Genomic DNA, 18,019 nt, shown 5'->3' on the forward strand with positions numbered 1-18,019 from the left:
CCCAGAGAGGTTAAGGTGGGCCTGGGAAAAGGACAAGGGGTGCCCTGGTGGGAATAGCTTGTAGACTCACCCTAGCAGGAAGATGTATAAAGGACTATAGCTACAGTATTCTGGAGTTTGTTGGATCACTTAGGGGTAAAAAAAACAAAACACTGAATGATGCAAAGAAGCACCTGATATTTCCCACCAGGGTTGCATTTGCCGTCTCCAAACATGAGCAAACCTTTTAATTTCAAAATGGAAATCGCAATTGTTGATTAGGCCCACAATTCCACAGATTTTTTTTTTTTCTGGAAAAGATTACCGATTTGCTTAATATTAAACTTTCCTGTTTAGCAACGGAAATGCTTAACATTTTCAGTTGTGTCCTAATGAACATGACCCAGATGGTATGCAGTGCGGAGGGCAAGAAAACTGTGTATGCTATGTAAAACATGCGCATCGCTTTATTTCTAAGGCATGTAGTTGTGTAGCTAGAGGCTTCGATTGGCCTGTTGATTTGAGCTGACGAAGGGAAGACCAATAGCAGGTCTCTGTTTGTAACCTGGTGTTGTTTGCCGAGGCAATTTGTAAAAAAGGGGAATGTGGGTTCAGCTGGGGATCTTTAAAACATTCTACTCTTACTAAAATTGTTACAGAGCAACTATATAGTAGTTCAATATTTTATTACTCTCTGGAAAAAAAAGTATATTTTTAAGTATTGATTTAACTGGAAATACCACAGAAACACCCGAGGCAGCTGTATTCTTCACCTGGTTGGTTAGTCGTTGTTTTGGTCTCGTTACTGAAGAATTCATAATAAAGCTTGGTCGTTGGGAGGGAAATTTGAAGTCCTTTTCTGTCAAAACACTTTACAATACATTTATTTTCTATGCAATGGCGCAGTACAGTGCATTATACGTGTAAAGTAACTTACTAAAAGGCTGGCCAGTGTAAGCAAATGGCTTACGTCAAAGTTTGATAACTGTAGGGCTACAACTGATATGTGGAACGAAAAGAAAACATGTCCGTCTGGCCACACAAGTTCTAGAAGGTCATCTGTGTAGTAACAATTGTACACTTAATAATAATAATAATAATAGTAATAATAGCCTTGCAGACCGGTATGCTGAACAATAGGCGATGTTGAAGAGCATGTATTTACCTTGCATCAGAAATGGCACCTTTTTCAACAACACCTTGGTTTTACTGTTTGTATTTGTTTTTTCTAACCAGTGTTTTCAGATTCTTAGTTTACAACATTGAATATAATATATGCATTTACATGTGGAAGAAATGTTCCTTAAATTCTTTATTTTTCTTTTTTGGTGCATTTTGTCTGGTTTCAGACACAGTTAAAAAAAAAAAAAACCAATCACAGCTTCAGTGAGTATGTCTGAGCGAGCTAAACATGTCGGACAGGTTAATGCCACCATCCATTTATACAATTTTTCCATTTATACAAAATGTCAACAATTGCAGACCGAGCGTGACAACTATTCACGCATTCGCTTATTTTGTTTCGTTCATTTTCTTGGATGTTCCTCAGAGCGTTTTGTTTCCAGAATTATTATATAATGTGTCCATTGGGGAAACGACATTTATATGTACAATAAAAGCTAATTTTCCATAATAAGTCACTGGGTCTCCTGTTGCTTCTTGTTCTTCTTGCAAAACTATAGTTTTCAAATGTTTAAGTCAAACAAGTATTTGATTGTATGCAAGTATAATTCTTATAATCATACATAAAAATTCTTGCACACAGAAATGACTTAATATATCCAGTAATGTGTTAAAGTGAATGTACTACTATTAATTGTGAATGAAAATATATTGCTTGCATAGCTTTTTATATCTAATGAACTTCAGGGCCTAGAATTCTCCTCTCCCATCCCTCTGGTGACAAAACATCATACAAATGGCGGGGAATTACATTTGTCATTTCACCTCGCCCTCACAGTTTAAAAGGGTTGACATTTGGGTGTCCAAAAGGCAACTCAAAACATGATTCAAGAATAGAAGTCCTGTCAAAGTTGGAAGATATAAACGTCCCAGATTTTACAATTATATTTAACTACACAATCAAACATATCCAATCTTTTTTTTTCCTGAGCAAGCACCAAATCCCCATTCATGTTTCACTATGTAATAACATTTAAAAACTGATGGCATTTCTATTACATACTGTGAGTACATTGAGACGTACTACAACACAAACATCTGTGTGGTTACAGTTAACAGATGTACTTAGGCTACACAACGGGAAATGTATACAGTATAGTGGAAAAAAGTCATGAATACATGTAAATCTCCTAATGCTTTGATCCGAGGGTTAAATGTCCACAACCCCGTCAATGCGTTTGGCAGATCCGTGTACGCTAACATGCAAGGTCAAGGGGTAATATTTCAGCAGCATCAGCTGCATTTTTTTGACTCAGCAACTTTTGCTTATAATGCAGCAATGCTCTGCAGCAATGGTTTTTAACACAAATCAAGAATAGCAGGTAAATTAAAACATGGAAATATTTGAAACAGACTTGGGATGACTTTTTTTTTCAAAGGCATTTTGAGTATTTTTTTGGAAACGGTTACGTTTTTCCAGCCTTCAATACTTTTCAGGAAGATAAAACAAGACAAACCAGCGACTGAAAATGTCATTTTAACAGAAGGGTAAATCATCTTTGCAATAGATCATTCTGTCCTTGAAATTGACTCCGTTCAATGTTCTGAACTGCCTCTCTTTAATCTGAGCACCTTTGTGTTGAGGGGAAAAATAACATATTCCATCACTAACACTCTTTCTGTTAATAATTCACTTTTTATTGTACCACCAACACCAACCAGAGCAGAATATGGGAATGCTTTTGCTGTGTTGAGTATCAAACATGTGGACAGGCACATATACATAGCAGCATGAGGATAAACGTGGTCCGATATGACTCATATAATGATAGAATGGAGTGAAGTATTTTTCAGCGGATCTAAAAGTGTCTTGACAAATACTGTAGTCGTTCATTGGTGATGTGTGTCTTATCTTTAGAGTGGAGAAAGTCCTCAGAGAAAGAGGGGGAAGAGAGAGAGAGCAATAGAAAGAGAGAGGGATCTCTTTTTTCAGGTGTTTCTTTTCCTGTGAATGTTCAAGAAGCAGGGGTAAAGACCACATGGGTCAAGATATAGGTCACAACCAGGCTCAAAAAAACAACACAAGACTACGTTGGATAGTCATATATGTTATTTTCAAAATTCTGACATGAACATGTGAAAAACCCTCATCTGCACGTGAAGGACTTTTATTTTGAAGGAGATACCTCTTTTTTTTCTCGTATAAGTGTATTAAATACAGCAGTGATCAAAGTATAGATGGTAAAGTACAAATACAGTCTTGTTATATCATCATCATCGTCACTTATCTCTGGAATGATTGTCCTTGCAGAGCAGATTTCACCTGATGCATAGGAACACTCACAAGTAAAACAACAAAAACAACAATATCTGGTCAGTGTTATTAATCTGGTCATTTTGAAACGGAAGCCCCTTGGTGTATGTGGGAAGGTTGCCAACCCCATGTGTTTTTTAAAAAGTTGTTTATGCTCACAGTAAATTGGGAATACTGTGACACGAAGAGAAATGGCGACCACCAGTGGTCAAAAGTTACAATTGCATGCCCATAGTATTTGGAGCTACATTCTGCAATGAATATCTTTGCTTTAGCGAGCAGGTATTACAACTGTCTAGGATGACTACAAACTGCGTCAACATGCTTTACGTTAAGATGCTGCGTCTACAGGGATTTAGGATAGGAGTGTTATTTTTGGACTTCTACTTTAAGTTCAGCTTTGATTCATATAAAACCATTTATATACAAACGGATACAAAGAAAAAGTCAACTCAACATTACATTACCCTAGAAATAAGTTTACACTTGAAGTTAATATCCTCAACAGAAGGCATACGCCTTGTACATTACACCCCAACCCTGGCTTGGTTCTTCATACATATTTCCCAAGAGACAAATGATAACAAAATATAGAATGGTCCACCACAAAGAAAAACAGAGAATCATTTGTTTACAGGCTTATAGGAGAATTGTGATAAGAAATACACAACATATGTGTGGCTAAGATACAGAAAACACATTAGTAGTTCTAATACTGTAATTGCGTACATTCAATACAGTACATCAACGGTGAGATTTCATATTTTCCTCAATTTCCCCCAAACTATGCATTGCTATGATTCAAGTCATCACAATTCAAAGAACTAGCATCTATAATAACCATCGAAGGGAAAGTTTTCCTCTTACAATAAATAATTCTAATAATAATAGTTTTTTAGCTTCAGTGTCACATGGTCATTCAATGAATTATTATTAGACTACAAAGGTGCAAAACTAGCATGTGAAAACAAGCACTTAAGTGTTTAATTTGGCAATTTTTTCTCACTTTAAAGTGTTTTAAGTTGGCATGAACTTGAGCCTTACAAAAAAGATCAGTCAGTCACAGAAAAACAACCGTTTCTGTTCATCTCCAACAGTGACCATGTGACCAAGTTAAAGGGTGTAAAACATCAACAAGCTTGGGCTGACAGGTAGTGGTTAGAGCATTGGGCCAGTAACTGAAAGGTTGCTGGATCAAATCCCCGAGCTGACAAGGTAAAAATCTGTCGTGCTGCCCCTGAACAAGGCACTGTTCCTAGGCCTTCATTGTAAATAAGAATTTGTTCTTAACCGACTTGCCTAGTTAAATAAAGGTTCAATTAAAAAAAGGTTTCAGTTCAAGCCCACACTATTCGATTAAACTCGCTAACCAGATGATTGGGGCATTGTTGGGGGAAAAAAACATTCTTCTTGCACTGAAAGAGAGCATGTTTGAAGCATTATTATTTTTGTTTCACACAGTAAACATTGTTTTTCATTACATTCTCACACTGCAAGAAGAATGGTACCTTAATCTCAAAGGTACACTCCAAAAAATGACATCATTCACAGCGGGGCGACATCCTGCTTACTGACAACAACAAGAACATTTGAATCTGCCAAGGCTCCCAACTATTGGCTCTTCTGATTTTGCACCCTCCCACAACGCAATAGTCAATTTCAGTTTTGTTGGTGTCAATTTATTTAAGCAGGATGTTGCCACACTGTTTGTGCTACACACAGAGTGGACAAAACATTAAGAACACCTGCTCTTTCCATGACATAGACTGACCAGGTGAATCCAGGTGAAAGCTATGATCCCTTATTGATGTCACTTGTTAAATCCACTTCAATCAGTGTAGATGAAGGGGAGGAGACAAGTTAAAGAATGATTTTTAAGCCTTGAGATAACTGAGACATTGATTGTGTCTGTGTGCCATTCAGAGGGTGAATGGGCAACTCAAAAGATTAAGTACCTTTGAACGGGGTATGGTAGTAGGTGCCCGGCCAGGCGCACTGGTTTGTGTCAAGAACTGCAACACTGCTGGGTTTTTCACACTCAACAGTTTCCCGTGTGTATCAAGAATGGTCCACCATCCAGAGGACATCCAGCCAACTTGACACAACTGTGGGAGGCATTGGAATCAACATGGGTCAGCATCCCCTGTGGAATGCTTTCGACACCTTGTAGAGTCCATGCCCCGATAAATTGAGGCTGTTCCGAGGGAAAAAGGGAAGGTGCAACTCAAAATGACTGGAAGGTGTTCCTAATGTTTTGTACACTCTGTGTACTTCATAATGCATAGTCTGCCTTTAACCCCAAAACCCAGTTAAAGAGTTTGATTGAATAAAGCTTACACTCTAAGCTCAACATGAGCTGAAGGCGACTGAACATACTTTAACATGCCACACAACACACACACAGTGGAAAGGAGAGTGCTGTGCCATACAAGGAGGGTCATTCATGGACAATAGTTTAATGTCGAGGTTGCTTTTGTGAAGTTCATGATGCTCAACATGTTAGATGAGGTCATTAATACTGGCCAATGATCACGTTTGATTATGAATAATAAAAGACACATGCGTTCATAAGTGCCAAGTTAGCACTTTTCAATGTCAATCCATCCTGAACCACAGTCGTAAGACTTGTCTGGATTGTATTATTAAGTCTGCTTTAAGTCTGTTAACTTAAGTCTGGATAACCTCCATATCAAACAGCGATATAATGAGGTCAAAGGGCATCTGATCGTACATGGGCCGTAATAGGAGAAAGAAACTGGCTTTAGGGACGGACGGGTTTTTGCTTGTGGACGGTTGCAACTCAGCATCTTTGAACCAAGACACACACATACATACGGTTCATACAAACATACAAATATCTCTGTCTCAATTTACAATAAAGTGATTTTTAAAAAGTCATAATCATCTCTTAAATATACTGTTTTTTCCCCCATTGCACTTTGTTAAAAATAATTAAGATGAATTTTTTTTTTTAAAGGCAATCGTGTGATTTTAAGAAGGTGAAAAGATACGGTACCGTTATCCTGATTGAGAAGCATAGTGAAAATAACAACATCTGTAATATACATATCTTTAAAATACCCTCACCAACTCATATACATGGATGTACAGTACCAGTCCAAAGTTTAGACACGCCTACTCATTCAAGGGTTTTTCTTTATTTTCACTATTTTCTACATTGTAGAATAATAGTGAAGACATCCAAACTATGAAATGGAATCATGTAGTAACCAAAAAATGTGTTAAACGAATCAAAATATATTTCATAAAATAGTAAAAATAAAGATAAACCCTTGAATGAGTAGGTGTGTCCAAACTTTGGACTGGTACTTGTATGAGTATATATATATATATATAAATATATGTAGCATGTATTTCAATATCACATATACACACACAAACATCTTCATGCCCATGCATGTTTGTGCGCCGGTATATGTCATATCTTCTCCACACATACATATATACACACACATATATATATATAATAAATAAATGCACAAAAACATTCTTGGTTCATGGTTCCATGGTTTCCTTCAAAGCGGTATTTGGTACAGTCTTTGACTAACCTTTTTGTCTGCGTGCATTTGAGTCCTTTGTTGTAGTAGTACTAGAGGTACTACAGTAGTACTAAAGTAGTACTACAGTCCACTGCCAATCCCTGAACAAGAACAGACTGGAAAGTGTGTATACTTATGTGTAAGTGTTTGTGTGTGGACAGGGGAATGGGGTGGGGGGCATGCACACTGTTGTCCATCTTTCCGAGCTACTGGAATACCAGGTTCCCGGGTATTTAAGCGGATAGATTGGCCGAGGACGGTCCAAGCCCACCCTAACAGGGTCTTCTAGAGGTGTGTGATGTGGGTGAGGGCCCAGAGTGCTATCCCTTTAGCCTCCTTCCCCACTACCCCAAAGGATATTCTGTTCCAGGCTGTGGAATCAGACAGGGGTGGTGGAGGGTAGAGAGTAGAGGTTCAGGCTGGGGCTCAGTACACACATATCCGTAGCCCCCTTCCCCTCAATTCCTCCAGGGTCTTCATCCACAAGTGGGTGGTGGGTAAGGGTTAGAGGTCGCTCCCCTCAAATCCTCCAGGGTCTTCCATCCATAAGTGGGTGGTGGGTAGGGGTTAGAGGTCCTTCCCCTCAATTCCTCCAGGGTCTTCAATCCATAAGGGGGTGGTGGGTAGGGGTTGGAGGTCATTCCCCTCAATTCCTCCAGGGTCTTCAATCCATAAGGGGGTGATGGGTAGGGGTTAGAGGTCCTTGGATGTCGGGGGATTAGGCCCAGGCCCTGAGGGTACTAACACCATCTCTCCTCACTACCTCTCGCCCTCTCCCCCTGTCCCCAGACCCCTCCTCTCCCCCTGTCCCCAGACCCATCCTCTCTCCTCTCCCCATCCCCAGATCCATCCTCCCTCCTCTCCCCCTGTCCCCAGACCCCTCCTCTCCCCAGACACATCCTCCCTCCTCTCCCCCTGTCCCCAGACCCATCCTCCCTCCTCTTCCCCTGTCCCCAGACCCATACTCCCTTCTCTCCCCCTGTCCCCAGACCCCTCCTCTCCCCAGACCCATCCTCCCTTCTCTCCCCCTGTCCCCAGATCCATCCTCCCTCCTCTCCCCCTGTCCCCAGACCCATCCTCCCTCCTCTTCCCCTGTCCCCAGATACATCCTCCCTCCTCTCCCCATGTGCCCAGACCCCTCCTCTCCCCAGACCCATCCTCCCTCCTCTCCCCCTGTCCCCAGATCCATCCTCCCTCCCTCCTCTCCCCCTGTCCCCAGACCCATCCTGCCTCATCTCCCCCTGTCCCCTCTCCCCAGACCCATCCTCCCTCCTCTCCCCTGTCCCCACCACCCCAGTGTGGGCTAGATGGGTCCCTCATTGTGTGCAGTGTGGTTGACCCTGTGGGCCAGACAGTTCTGGGGCTGTGTGTTGAGGTTGAGCAGGCCGACTGTCTCGTGGTGGGCCATAGCTGGCGTCTCCAGCACGCCTCCCCCTCCACCATCGTGGAGCTCAGTGGTCAGAGTCAATTCGATCTTGGTGAACTCGCTGTCCATCGACTGGGGCGTCTTATCCATGCGCGACGCCATCAGGGCGTTCTGGTACTGCTGACGGGTCACCTGCGGGAGGATAATACATGATACATGATATCAGGTTATATGATATTACAGTATATTAAATAGCATCCCTGGGCATCAGTTGAACTGGCAGATGTGGATATCTACATGATCATCTTGAATGATAGCATAGCTACATTTCCAATAGAACATTCTTATCCGCTTTCTCCAGGTTTCAATCATGTTTCACCAACTGGACACATATATCTCACTAAACTCACACAGGGTGTGCCTCTGGGCTCCATGCTAGGCCCCCTATTTTTCATAATCTACATCCTCCCACTTGGACAGATCCTATGCCAGCCAATTCAACCTCAACCTTCACTGTTATACAAGCGACACACAAATGTGACCCGTTTCAGGAAACTAGGCGTATGTCGCGGGTCACTACTTCACAGGTCAGTCATTTGAACATAATATATATTTTTTTTAATCAAAATGTGGTTGTTTTTTTTGGAAGAAATGCCTTCTGGAACATGTGAACTTTCATGTGCCTTAATAACAGACCTGTATGTCATCTGTAAAAACGAATACAATTGTTAAATTGCGAGCCTAGTTGGTTTAGCCACAGAAAAACACAGCAACCTTCCCGCTAGCCATGATTGGCTGAGATAATGAGTGGGCTGGACATGCCGGGAGATTAATTTGGATTGGTCTGCCATGTAGCACACTTCTGTCTATTTGAGCTGGTCAGTATCGGTAGGTAATCCTGTCTAACACTGCTTAAAAAAAAAAGATTGCTTAGTAGAACTGCAAAAGTGTTGCTCTCCACTTTCTGGAAGACCGAGTTTTGAAATCATTGGAATTAGAGTATGGTAGCTAAGGAGATGGAGAAACACCGGTCTCCGGATTACATCTTCAAACTAAGGGCAACCATGGCATCTGTGACAGGGAGAAGAGTCCAACCATGATGTATACAGGTAAGATAGTTTAGCTAGCTACATTTTCAGATATTACACATTTCTAATTTTGACAGTTTTTTTCATTTCAAGTTAAAGTGTACTGTTAGCTAACATTAGCTGGCTGGCTCGCTACCTAACATTACGAGTATGATCGTATTATTTGTATCTCAGAGCCATTTTCTTGGCTAGTTATAGCCTAATGTTAGCTAGCTAACATTGAACCTGGTTGGTTAGCTACCTGCAGATTCATGCAAGGTAGTAACGTCATGAGTTGGGATTATGGTTCATTGTTTAGCTAGCTACATGTCTTAACAAAAGACTCCACTATGCAAGTGTCTGATTTAATAGAATGTCACTGCGACAACTGTTAACCAGTTATCTTGGGTGCTTGACTGCTGTTGTTAGGACAAAACGCTCAGATAAAGAGATTGGTGGAGCTAAAGCTTAAAAGGGTGCTGAATGGGTGTAGACAAAGAAGAGCTCTCCAGTAGGTACCAAAACATTCAAAGGCGATTTTCTCAAAAGTGAATTTACCAGTTTATCAACTGTCAAAGCAAAATGACTTTCCCATTGTTCCTCAAATGCAGTGTATGATATACCATTATGTAGCTCTGAGTCTCTGCTTTCATCCAATGTAAAAAACACAATTTCAAATTTTGCTACTTAAGACCGAATCAAGGCGGTAGGTCACAAATGTGTGTGTGTGTATAGTATGTGCGTGCAAACGTGTGTGTAGAAGTGTGTATAGACACTCCTTGAAATACTGCAGGTCCGACAGCCATAACAGAGTAGTCAGGCATGTCTACAATTGAAGTCGGAAGTTTACATACACTTAGGTTGGAGTCATTAAACTCATTTTTTAATCACTTCACACATTTCTTGTTAACAAACTATAGTTTAGGACATCTACTTTGTGCATGACACAAGTCATTTTTCCAACAATTGTTAACAGACAGATTATTTCACTTATAATTCACTGTATCACAATTCCAGTGGGTCAAAAGTTTACATACACTAAGTTGACTGTGCCTTTAAACAGCTTGGAAAATTCCAGAAAATGATGTCATGGCTTTAGAAGCTTCTGATAGGCTAATTGACATAATTTGAGTCAATTGGAGGTGTACCTGTGGATATATTTCAAGGCCTACCTTCAAACTCAGTGCCTCTTTGCTTGACATCATGGGAAGATGAAAATAAATCAGCCAAGACCTCAGAAAAACAATTCTAGACATCCACAAGTCATCCTTGGGAGCAATTTCCAAATGCCTGAAGGTACCATGTTCATCTGTACAAACAATAGTACACAAGTATAAACACCATGGGACCACGCAGCCATCATACCGCTCAGGAAGGAGATGCGTTCTGTCTCCTAGAGATGAACGTACTTTGGTGCGAAAAGTGCAAATCAATCCCAGAACAACAGCAAAGGACCCTGTGAAGATGCTGGAGGAAAAAGGTACAAAAGTATCTATATCCACAGTAAAACGAGTTCTATATCGACATAACCTGAAAGGCCACTCAGCAAGGAAGAAGCCACTGTTCCAAAACCGCCATAAAAAGCCATATTACGGTTTGCAACTGCACATGGGGACAAAGATCGTACTTTTTGGAGAAATGTCCTCTGGTCTGATGAAACAAAAATAGAACTGTTTGGCCAAAATGACCATCTTTATGTTTTGGGGAAAAAGGGGGAGGCTTGCAAGCCAAAGAACACCATCCCAACCGTGAAGCACGGGGGTGGCAGCATCATGTTGTGGGGGTGCTTTGCTGCAGGAGGGACTGGTGCACTTCACAAAATGGATGGCATCATGAGGATGGGAAATGATGTGGATATATTGAAGCAACATCTCAAGACATCAGTCAGGAAGTTAAAGCTTGGTCGCAAATGTGTCTTCCAAATGGACAATGACCTCAAGCATACTTCCAAAGTTGTGGCAAAATGGCTTAAGGACGACAAAGTATTGGAGTGGCCATCACAAAGCCCTGACCTCAATCCTATATAACATTTGTGGGCAGAACTGAAAAAGTGTGTGCAAGCAAGGAGGCCTGCAAATATGACTCAGTTCCACCAGCTCTGTCAGGAGCAATGGACCAAAATTCACCCAACTTATTGTGGGAAGCTTGTGGAAGGCTACCCGAAACATTTGACCCAAGTTAAACAATTTAAAGGCAATGCTACCAAATACTAATTGTGTGTATGTAAACTTCTGACCCACTGGGAATGTGGTGAAAGAAATAAAAGCTGGATGAAATCATTCTCTCTACTATTATTCTGACATTTCACATTCTTAAAATAAAGTGGTGATCCTAACTGACCTAAGACAGGGAATTTTTACTTGGATTAAATGTCAGAAATTGTGAAAAACTGAGTTTAAATGTATTTAGCTAAGGTGTATGTAATCTTCTGATTTCAACTGTATCTGTTGTGTGTGTGTGTGTGTGTGTGTGTGTGAATCCTGACTATCCTCTCACCTTGATGTACTGCAGGTCAGACACAGCCCTGACAGAGTAGTCTGGCATGTATATCTGTAGGAAGGCGTTCAGCTGGTTGTTACTGCTCCCCAGCGTGGGTGTGATGGCATCGATGCGGTCACTCCGGTTCAGGGAGTCTGAGTGGTTCAGGCCAAACGGCCGCGGGGGGGACTTGTTCTCTGCACAGGATAGAGAAGAATAGAAGTTTTCGGCTTCTGTTCACAGTAAATACACATCTGGGGTTGGGGTCGATCCCATGTCTATAAAAGTCGATTCAGAACGTAAACCAAATTCCAATATCCAATTCTACATTTTCCTCATTGAAAAGCATTGAAGAGACCTGGAATTGAAATGGAATTGACCCCAGCCCTGATCTGAGAACAGAATAGAGAACAGAGTAAAAGCAGAACATGTCACACAGACACTGTATATGGAATCCACAATCAGTTATAGCTGTATTGCTGTACCTAGCCATAGCTGTGTATGATTTATGTTTGTCATCTAATCTCCATCTACACAACCTGATTGTGCATCATCTATTTACTGAATTCTACACAGAATGAGAAGCTATTTCTTTAATTGAATGATTAGGTAACATATAGGCCAAGAATCCTTGGTGCAATGTATGGAAATCTAATATATATTTTAAGTCCTCCCATTAGGGGGGGTGGGCTTTGCTTCACAGGTTTTGAGTCGGTGGTCTAGAGTGATGGCGCTTTTTTCCCCACTTCTCAAATTAGAATACTTTCTCTTTATTTTAATTAAACTCAGCTTATGTTTTCCACTCCTTAAAAAGCAGACGAGAGGAAAACCACACAACAAAGTGGAAAAGAGGTGGGCTTGCAGAGGACTGGGGCGTTAATGCTCACTACTCTGGCTGGAATGTATGTAATCCTGGGTTTGGATGTGGTCCCCAGACCCACGCAGTAGTCCAAGGCCCAGTGAACCCTGGGAGATTAGTACTCTACTTTCTCGGGGGCCGACGGGGGACGGTAGGGGATGGAGGAGTGGATGGAGTGGAAGAGGGTGGAGTGGGACAAGGGGGAAAAGAAGGAGGAGGGAATTTAGTAAATATAGGGTGGATCAGAGGCTTGAGCCGTGTGTGTGTGTGTGTGTGTGTGTGTGTGTTTATGTTTTCAGAATGTGTGTGTGTGCTTGCAGCTTGTGTGCATGCTGCAGTCAGTGGCCCTGCGGGGGGCTGTAACTCATAGCCTTGTTTATGGAGTCAGAGGGTTAAGGGGCTAGAGGGGTGGAGCCTGTCTCTAGTGGCAGCTATGCCTCACTCTGGGGGCCCCTACTACACTATTCACTGGCTTGAGTTATGGCACTGGTTACCACGCACGCACGCACGCACGCACGCACGCACACAGAGGAATGGATGATTCACATGCACAGTACACAGTAACAGACATCCTTCAGAGCCCAAAACAATAGTTAAGTCCTGCCTTGTTAAACATCCATGCAGAACAACATTTAATATGCAAAGCAAACGTAAGGACAGAGTAAGTAGGACATGCATATTAATACACAAACATGCAACAAACAATATGCTCAAAGTATTCTTGCTATGTGGCACAAGAGAATTCCACAAAGAATTTAAGCTCATGACCAGCAGGTCCAGAATTCATTGCTATGTCCACAACACATCATGCAGTTTTGATACCGGTAAATACCAGGCTTAGGTGAAGTGTACACTCATCCCAATGGGTGATAGACAGATGGAAGAGGCATATTAGATGTGAGGAGAGATGGAGAGATAGAGGGATAGGGGGATGGACGGACAGACAGACAGGCAGACAGACAGACAGGTTGACAGACAGACAGACAGGTTGACAGACAAACAGGCAAGCAGACAGACAGACAGGAAAGAGAGGACTACCATACCTGGAGATCCTGCTAGGGACTCAGCCCTACTGACAACGAAGGTACGAGACAGGGAGAGAGGGACTGGCGAGGAGAGACGGACGACAGAGAGGGGAGACACACACGGAAAAATCCATCACCAGAGCCCACAAATGAAATAATTGTATAACGTTACCATCGTACACCGTGTCCTGAAAAACAACCAACGTGCCATCCAAGCACATTGAAAGAGGGTCTGTGATAAAATATGACAAAATACATCATCTCATAAGCATGTGCTCTATGTTCCATAAACCAAACTACAGTGACAACTTTTTTTGATGAGGAGGGTGTAATTCTGCCCTCTCACCAGCAGGTGTCTCTGAGATCCTACTAGCGCTTGACTGGAAGTTTGTGAATGAACTGAGAAAATACAGAGGCTGCGTCACATTTTTTTTTATCATACCTTGTTTCAATATGAGTCAATTCACTTGGTTACTGATAAACTGTTTCTTTACAATTTGTAAACCAGTCATCCTGGACCTAGCCCTTGTCTCAGTAGCTGCCGATGGATGATGGGTAGGAGGGAATTGGGGAAATCTGAAATATACATGGTAGGTTCCTATAGACTACAATTTAGTATTTTTGTAAAGTAGTTTTATATAGGGACGTAGGGTTCTGGACAAAAGTGTTGTGTACTGCAGTGAATATTTATAGGACCTCATTTTAGACACAGCCATTGAGACGTCGGTATACAAGGAAGTCTTACCCGGAGAGGTGGTGAGAGCCATCATCCCATAGGAGGAGAACGCTCCTGCTTCAAACTTCATCCCTTCCTTCCCTGCCTCCACCTCCACCTTCCCCTGCAGAGGAGCACAACACACTCTGCGTAAGAGTCTGAAGAAGACTCAGATCAGTTGAGAAGTACTGCGGGGTATAGAGGTTTGATCATCAGCTACAGTAAATTCACTATGTGTTTTTGTTTCGGCAGCATTACAGTCTGAACCGCGTAACAACATTTCAGAATTCACACCTCGAACAATATTCTGACAAATCTCTCCTTCGCAGTGAGATGACGATCTACTTCACCTTCTTTTTAAAGGCCCAGTGCTTTCTGTTCTTCCTGTGTTTTGTATCATATTGTACAACAGCTGACGAAACTGTGATCCGTGTTATTTCCTGATAGTTACTGGTTGAAAATCTCATCAAGCAGGGTTTAGCATGGGTGGAGTTTTAGCTTGCCTGGTTACAGCACCAGGCGGTGGATAAGTTAATAGACCAATAACAAAGAGAGTTCAAACCTCTCTGCCAATAACAGCTGTGTTTTTGTTTTTAATGTAAAACTATTACAGAATGATACTTAATTGCTACCCAGAAGTGATTTGATATTGATATAAAAACGTCTGCATTGAGGCTTTTAAATCCACAAAGTCAATCCACAAAGTCACAAAAATCACTTCATGTCAACAAGTAAGTACCTTACTGTGATTGTTTTCAATCAAAATGGTCAAAAAGAAACAAATTCTCATGAATGTAGCTTGGACGGTCTGGGAGTGGTTAGAGCAGGGAGGGGAAAACTGAAAACTAGCTGTTAATTGGCCGAGAGGTTTGGAACTCTCTTTCTTATTGGGCTATTAACTCATTTACCGCCTGATGATGTCACCAGTCAGGTCAAAACTCCATCCTCTTTTCAAACAACTCTTACACTAAAAGGGCATTATCATCATCATCATTTTCACAATTTCACTGTATTTTTCCAACCTCATAGTGCGGAAATATATATAAAATACAGAAAATTCATTTTTTTTGACTGCACTGGGCCTTTAAAACAGGTACTTGCAGCATCACTTCCGACTTGCATCACCCTCATGTTGCCACCCTGACTCGAGGGCAAATCTCACTCTTGTTTATAATTCGTGGAAAATCCCCTTGCTTTGTTTAATAGCTGCCAATCCCCTTCCTGGCCTACACTCTTAGGGAAAGGGTTCCAGAAGATTATTTAGCTATCCCCATATGAGAACCCTTTTTGGTTCCAGGTACAAACTATTTCTGGTTTCAGGTAGAACCCTCTGTGGAAAGGGTTCCACCTGGAAACAAAAAGGGTTCAGCAAAGGGTTCTCCTATAGGGACAGCTGAAGAACCGCTTAGGTTCTAGATAGCACTTTTTTCCCTAAAGCCTCTTTTATACCTGGTTCTGACATGCGTCAGTTGTGCTGATCTTGTCAACATGCTGATTGTGCACACATTTGTCAACAGGTGTAGACAATCAAAAGACACATTGTGAACTGATTGTGATTTGACCTTCCTGACCACCGGAAGGGGAGGTTCAAGTCAGGTTGGATAATTTTGCATCGAGGGAGGGACCAGGGAATCTGGTCACGATACGGACGTAGTGGGCAGATAACAGACACATTTTATTACCATGTGTAGACGCAACAAATCTCCATCTTGATGGATGATGACAACTACATGTTAATGCAAGGTGTAACAACAGCTGAAGAGTGTAGTGACCGTCTCCCAATAGCATGGTCCATTTCTGACCTGGCCCGATAGTGTGGCCCATTACTGACCTGGCCCGATAGTGTGGCCCATTTCTGACCTGGCCCGATAGTGTGGCCCATTACTGACCTGGCCCGATAGTGTGGCCCATTACTGACCTGGCCCGATAGTGTGGGCCATTACTGACCTGGCCCGATAGTGTGGCCCATTTCTGACCTGGCCCGATAGTGTGGCCCATTACTGACCTGGCCCGATAGTGTGGCCCATTTCTGACCTGGCCCGATAGTGTGGCCCATTTCTGACCTGGCCCGATAGTGTGGCCCATTACTGACCTGGCCCGATAGTGTGGCCCATTTCTGACCTGGCCCGATAGTGTGGCCCATTACTGACCTGGCCCGATAGCGTGGCCCCGCTCTACATTTGTCACTGCTGTCATTGTACAACTACATACAGCATCACAATCACTGCAAGTAAAATATCTGCTATCTGCAAAATCAGTGTTTGTGAGTGCCCCAATAGCGTGGCCCCGTACTAACCTCTGGCCCAATGGCGTGGCTCGGTACTGACCTGCAGGATTAGTATGAAGTAGTCCACAGGCTTGTTCCTGTGGAAGAGGTAGTGCTCCGGTGCTCTCTTGTTTTTCTCGTCGTACTTCAGCTCCTGGATCACGTTGGGGTGTTTGAGCAGACGCAGCAGGATCTTCTCTGACATCTGCACCGGCCCGAACGACTCCACCTCTGGAGAGGGGGATGGATGGAGAGAGAGAGATGGCAAGAGAGAAAGAAAGAGAGAGAGAGAGAGAGAGAGAGAAAGAGAGGGGGAGAGAGAGAGTCAGAGAGAGAGAGAGAGAGAGAAAGAGGGGGAGAGACAGTCAGAGAGAGTCAGAGAGAGAGAGAGAGAGAGAGAGAGAGGGGAGAGAGAGTCAGAGAGAGAGAGAGTCAGAGAGAGACAGAGGGAGAGAGAGAGAGTCAGAGAGAGAGAGTCAGAGAGAGAGAGGGAGAGAGTCAGAGAGAGCGATGGAGAGAGAGAGTTAGAGAGAGAGAGAGAGAGAGAGAGAGAGAGAGAGAGCGATAGATAATTTAAGAACAAATTGACCAATATAGACCAAAATACAACATTGTACAAGACAACAAGATGCAGTGGTAAGACACAAGATGTTGTGATGTAATACCCTACAATACCATATCAACAATAGAATTCCATGTAAAAACACACTCCCTCTCGGGCCTCCCGGGTGGCGCAGTGGTTAAGGGCGCTGTACTGCAGCGCCAGCTGTGCCATCAGAGTCCCTGGGTTCGCGCCCAGGCTCTGTCGTAACCGGCCGCGACCGGGAGGTCCGTGGGGCGACGCATAATTGGCCTAGTGTCGTCCGGGTTAGGGAGGGATTGGTCGGTAGGGATCTCCTTGTCTCATCGCGCACCAGTGACTCCTGTGGCGGGCCGGGCGCAGTGCGCGCTAACCAAGGTGGCCAGGTGCACGGTGTTTCCTCCGGCGCATTGGTGCGGCTGGCTTCCAGGTTGGATGCGCGCTGTGTTAAGAAGCAGTACGGCTGGTTGGGTTGTGTATTGGAGGACGCATGACATTCAGCCTTCGTCTCTCCCGAGCCCGTACGGGAGTTGTAGCAATGAGACAAGATAGTAGCTACTAAACAATTGGATACCACGAAATTGGGGAGAAAAAGGGGTAAAATAAAAAAAATAATAATAATAAATAAAAAAAAACACTCCCTCTCTTGCATTTACCATATCACCTCATTATCACCGTCTCCACGGTA

The 18,019-nt window shown here is 42.7% G+C and overlaps 2 protein-coding genes across 3 annotated transcripts in view; one reads left to right on the forward strand and one right to left on the reverse strand.

Moving 5' to 3' along the window:
* LOC110493471 (cytosolic purine 5'-nucleotidase) overlaps positions 1-1,619 on the forward strand; it is a 32,251-nt gene extending 30,632 nt beyond the window's left edge. For both annotated transcript variants that reach the window (XM_021567765.3, XM_090204560.1), the window contains one exon: positions 1-1,619. This exon is cut by the window's left edge and continues 2,262 nt beyond it. The gene's annotated coding sequence lies outside the window, so the exon portion shown is untranslated.
* Positions 1,620-3,193: 1,574 nt separating this feature from the next.
* LOC110493468 (metal transporter CNNM2) overlaps positions 3,194-18,019 on the reverse strand; it is a 100,518-nt gene continuing 85,692 nt past the window's right edge. Inside the window, exons 4-8 of the mRNA XM_036949424.2 lie at positions 16,813-16,982; positions 14,516-14,609; positions 13,789-13,851; positions 11,905-12,083; positions 3,194-8,533 (exon numbers count right to left, since the gene is read on the reverse strand). Of these exons, the coding sequence (XP_036805319.1) occupies positions 8,279-8,533; positions 11,905-12,083; positions 13,789-13,851; positions 14,516-14,609; positions 16,813-16,982 (761 nt within the window). The 3' untranslated portion in view covers positions 3,194-8,278. The remainder of the gene's footprint in view (positions 8,534-11,904; positions 12,084-13,788; positions 13,852-14,515; positions 14,610-16,812; positions 16,983-18,019) is intronic.

Source organism: Oncorhynchus mykiss, chromosome 17 (genome assembly GCF_057628025.1).
Source record: "Oncorhynchus mykiss isolate SJ-2025 chromosome 17, ASM5762802v1, whole genome shotgun sequence".
NCBI classification, from domain to species: Eukaryota; Metazoa; Chordata; class Actinopteri; order Salmoniformes; family Salmonidae; genus Oncorhynchus; species Oncorhynchus mykiss.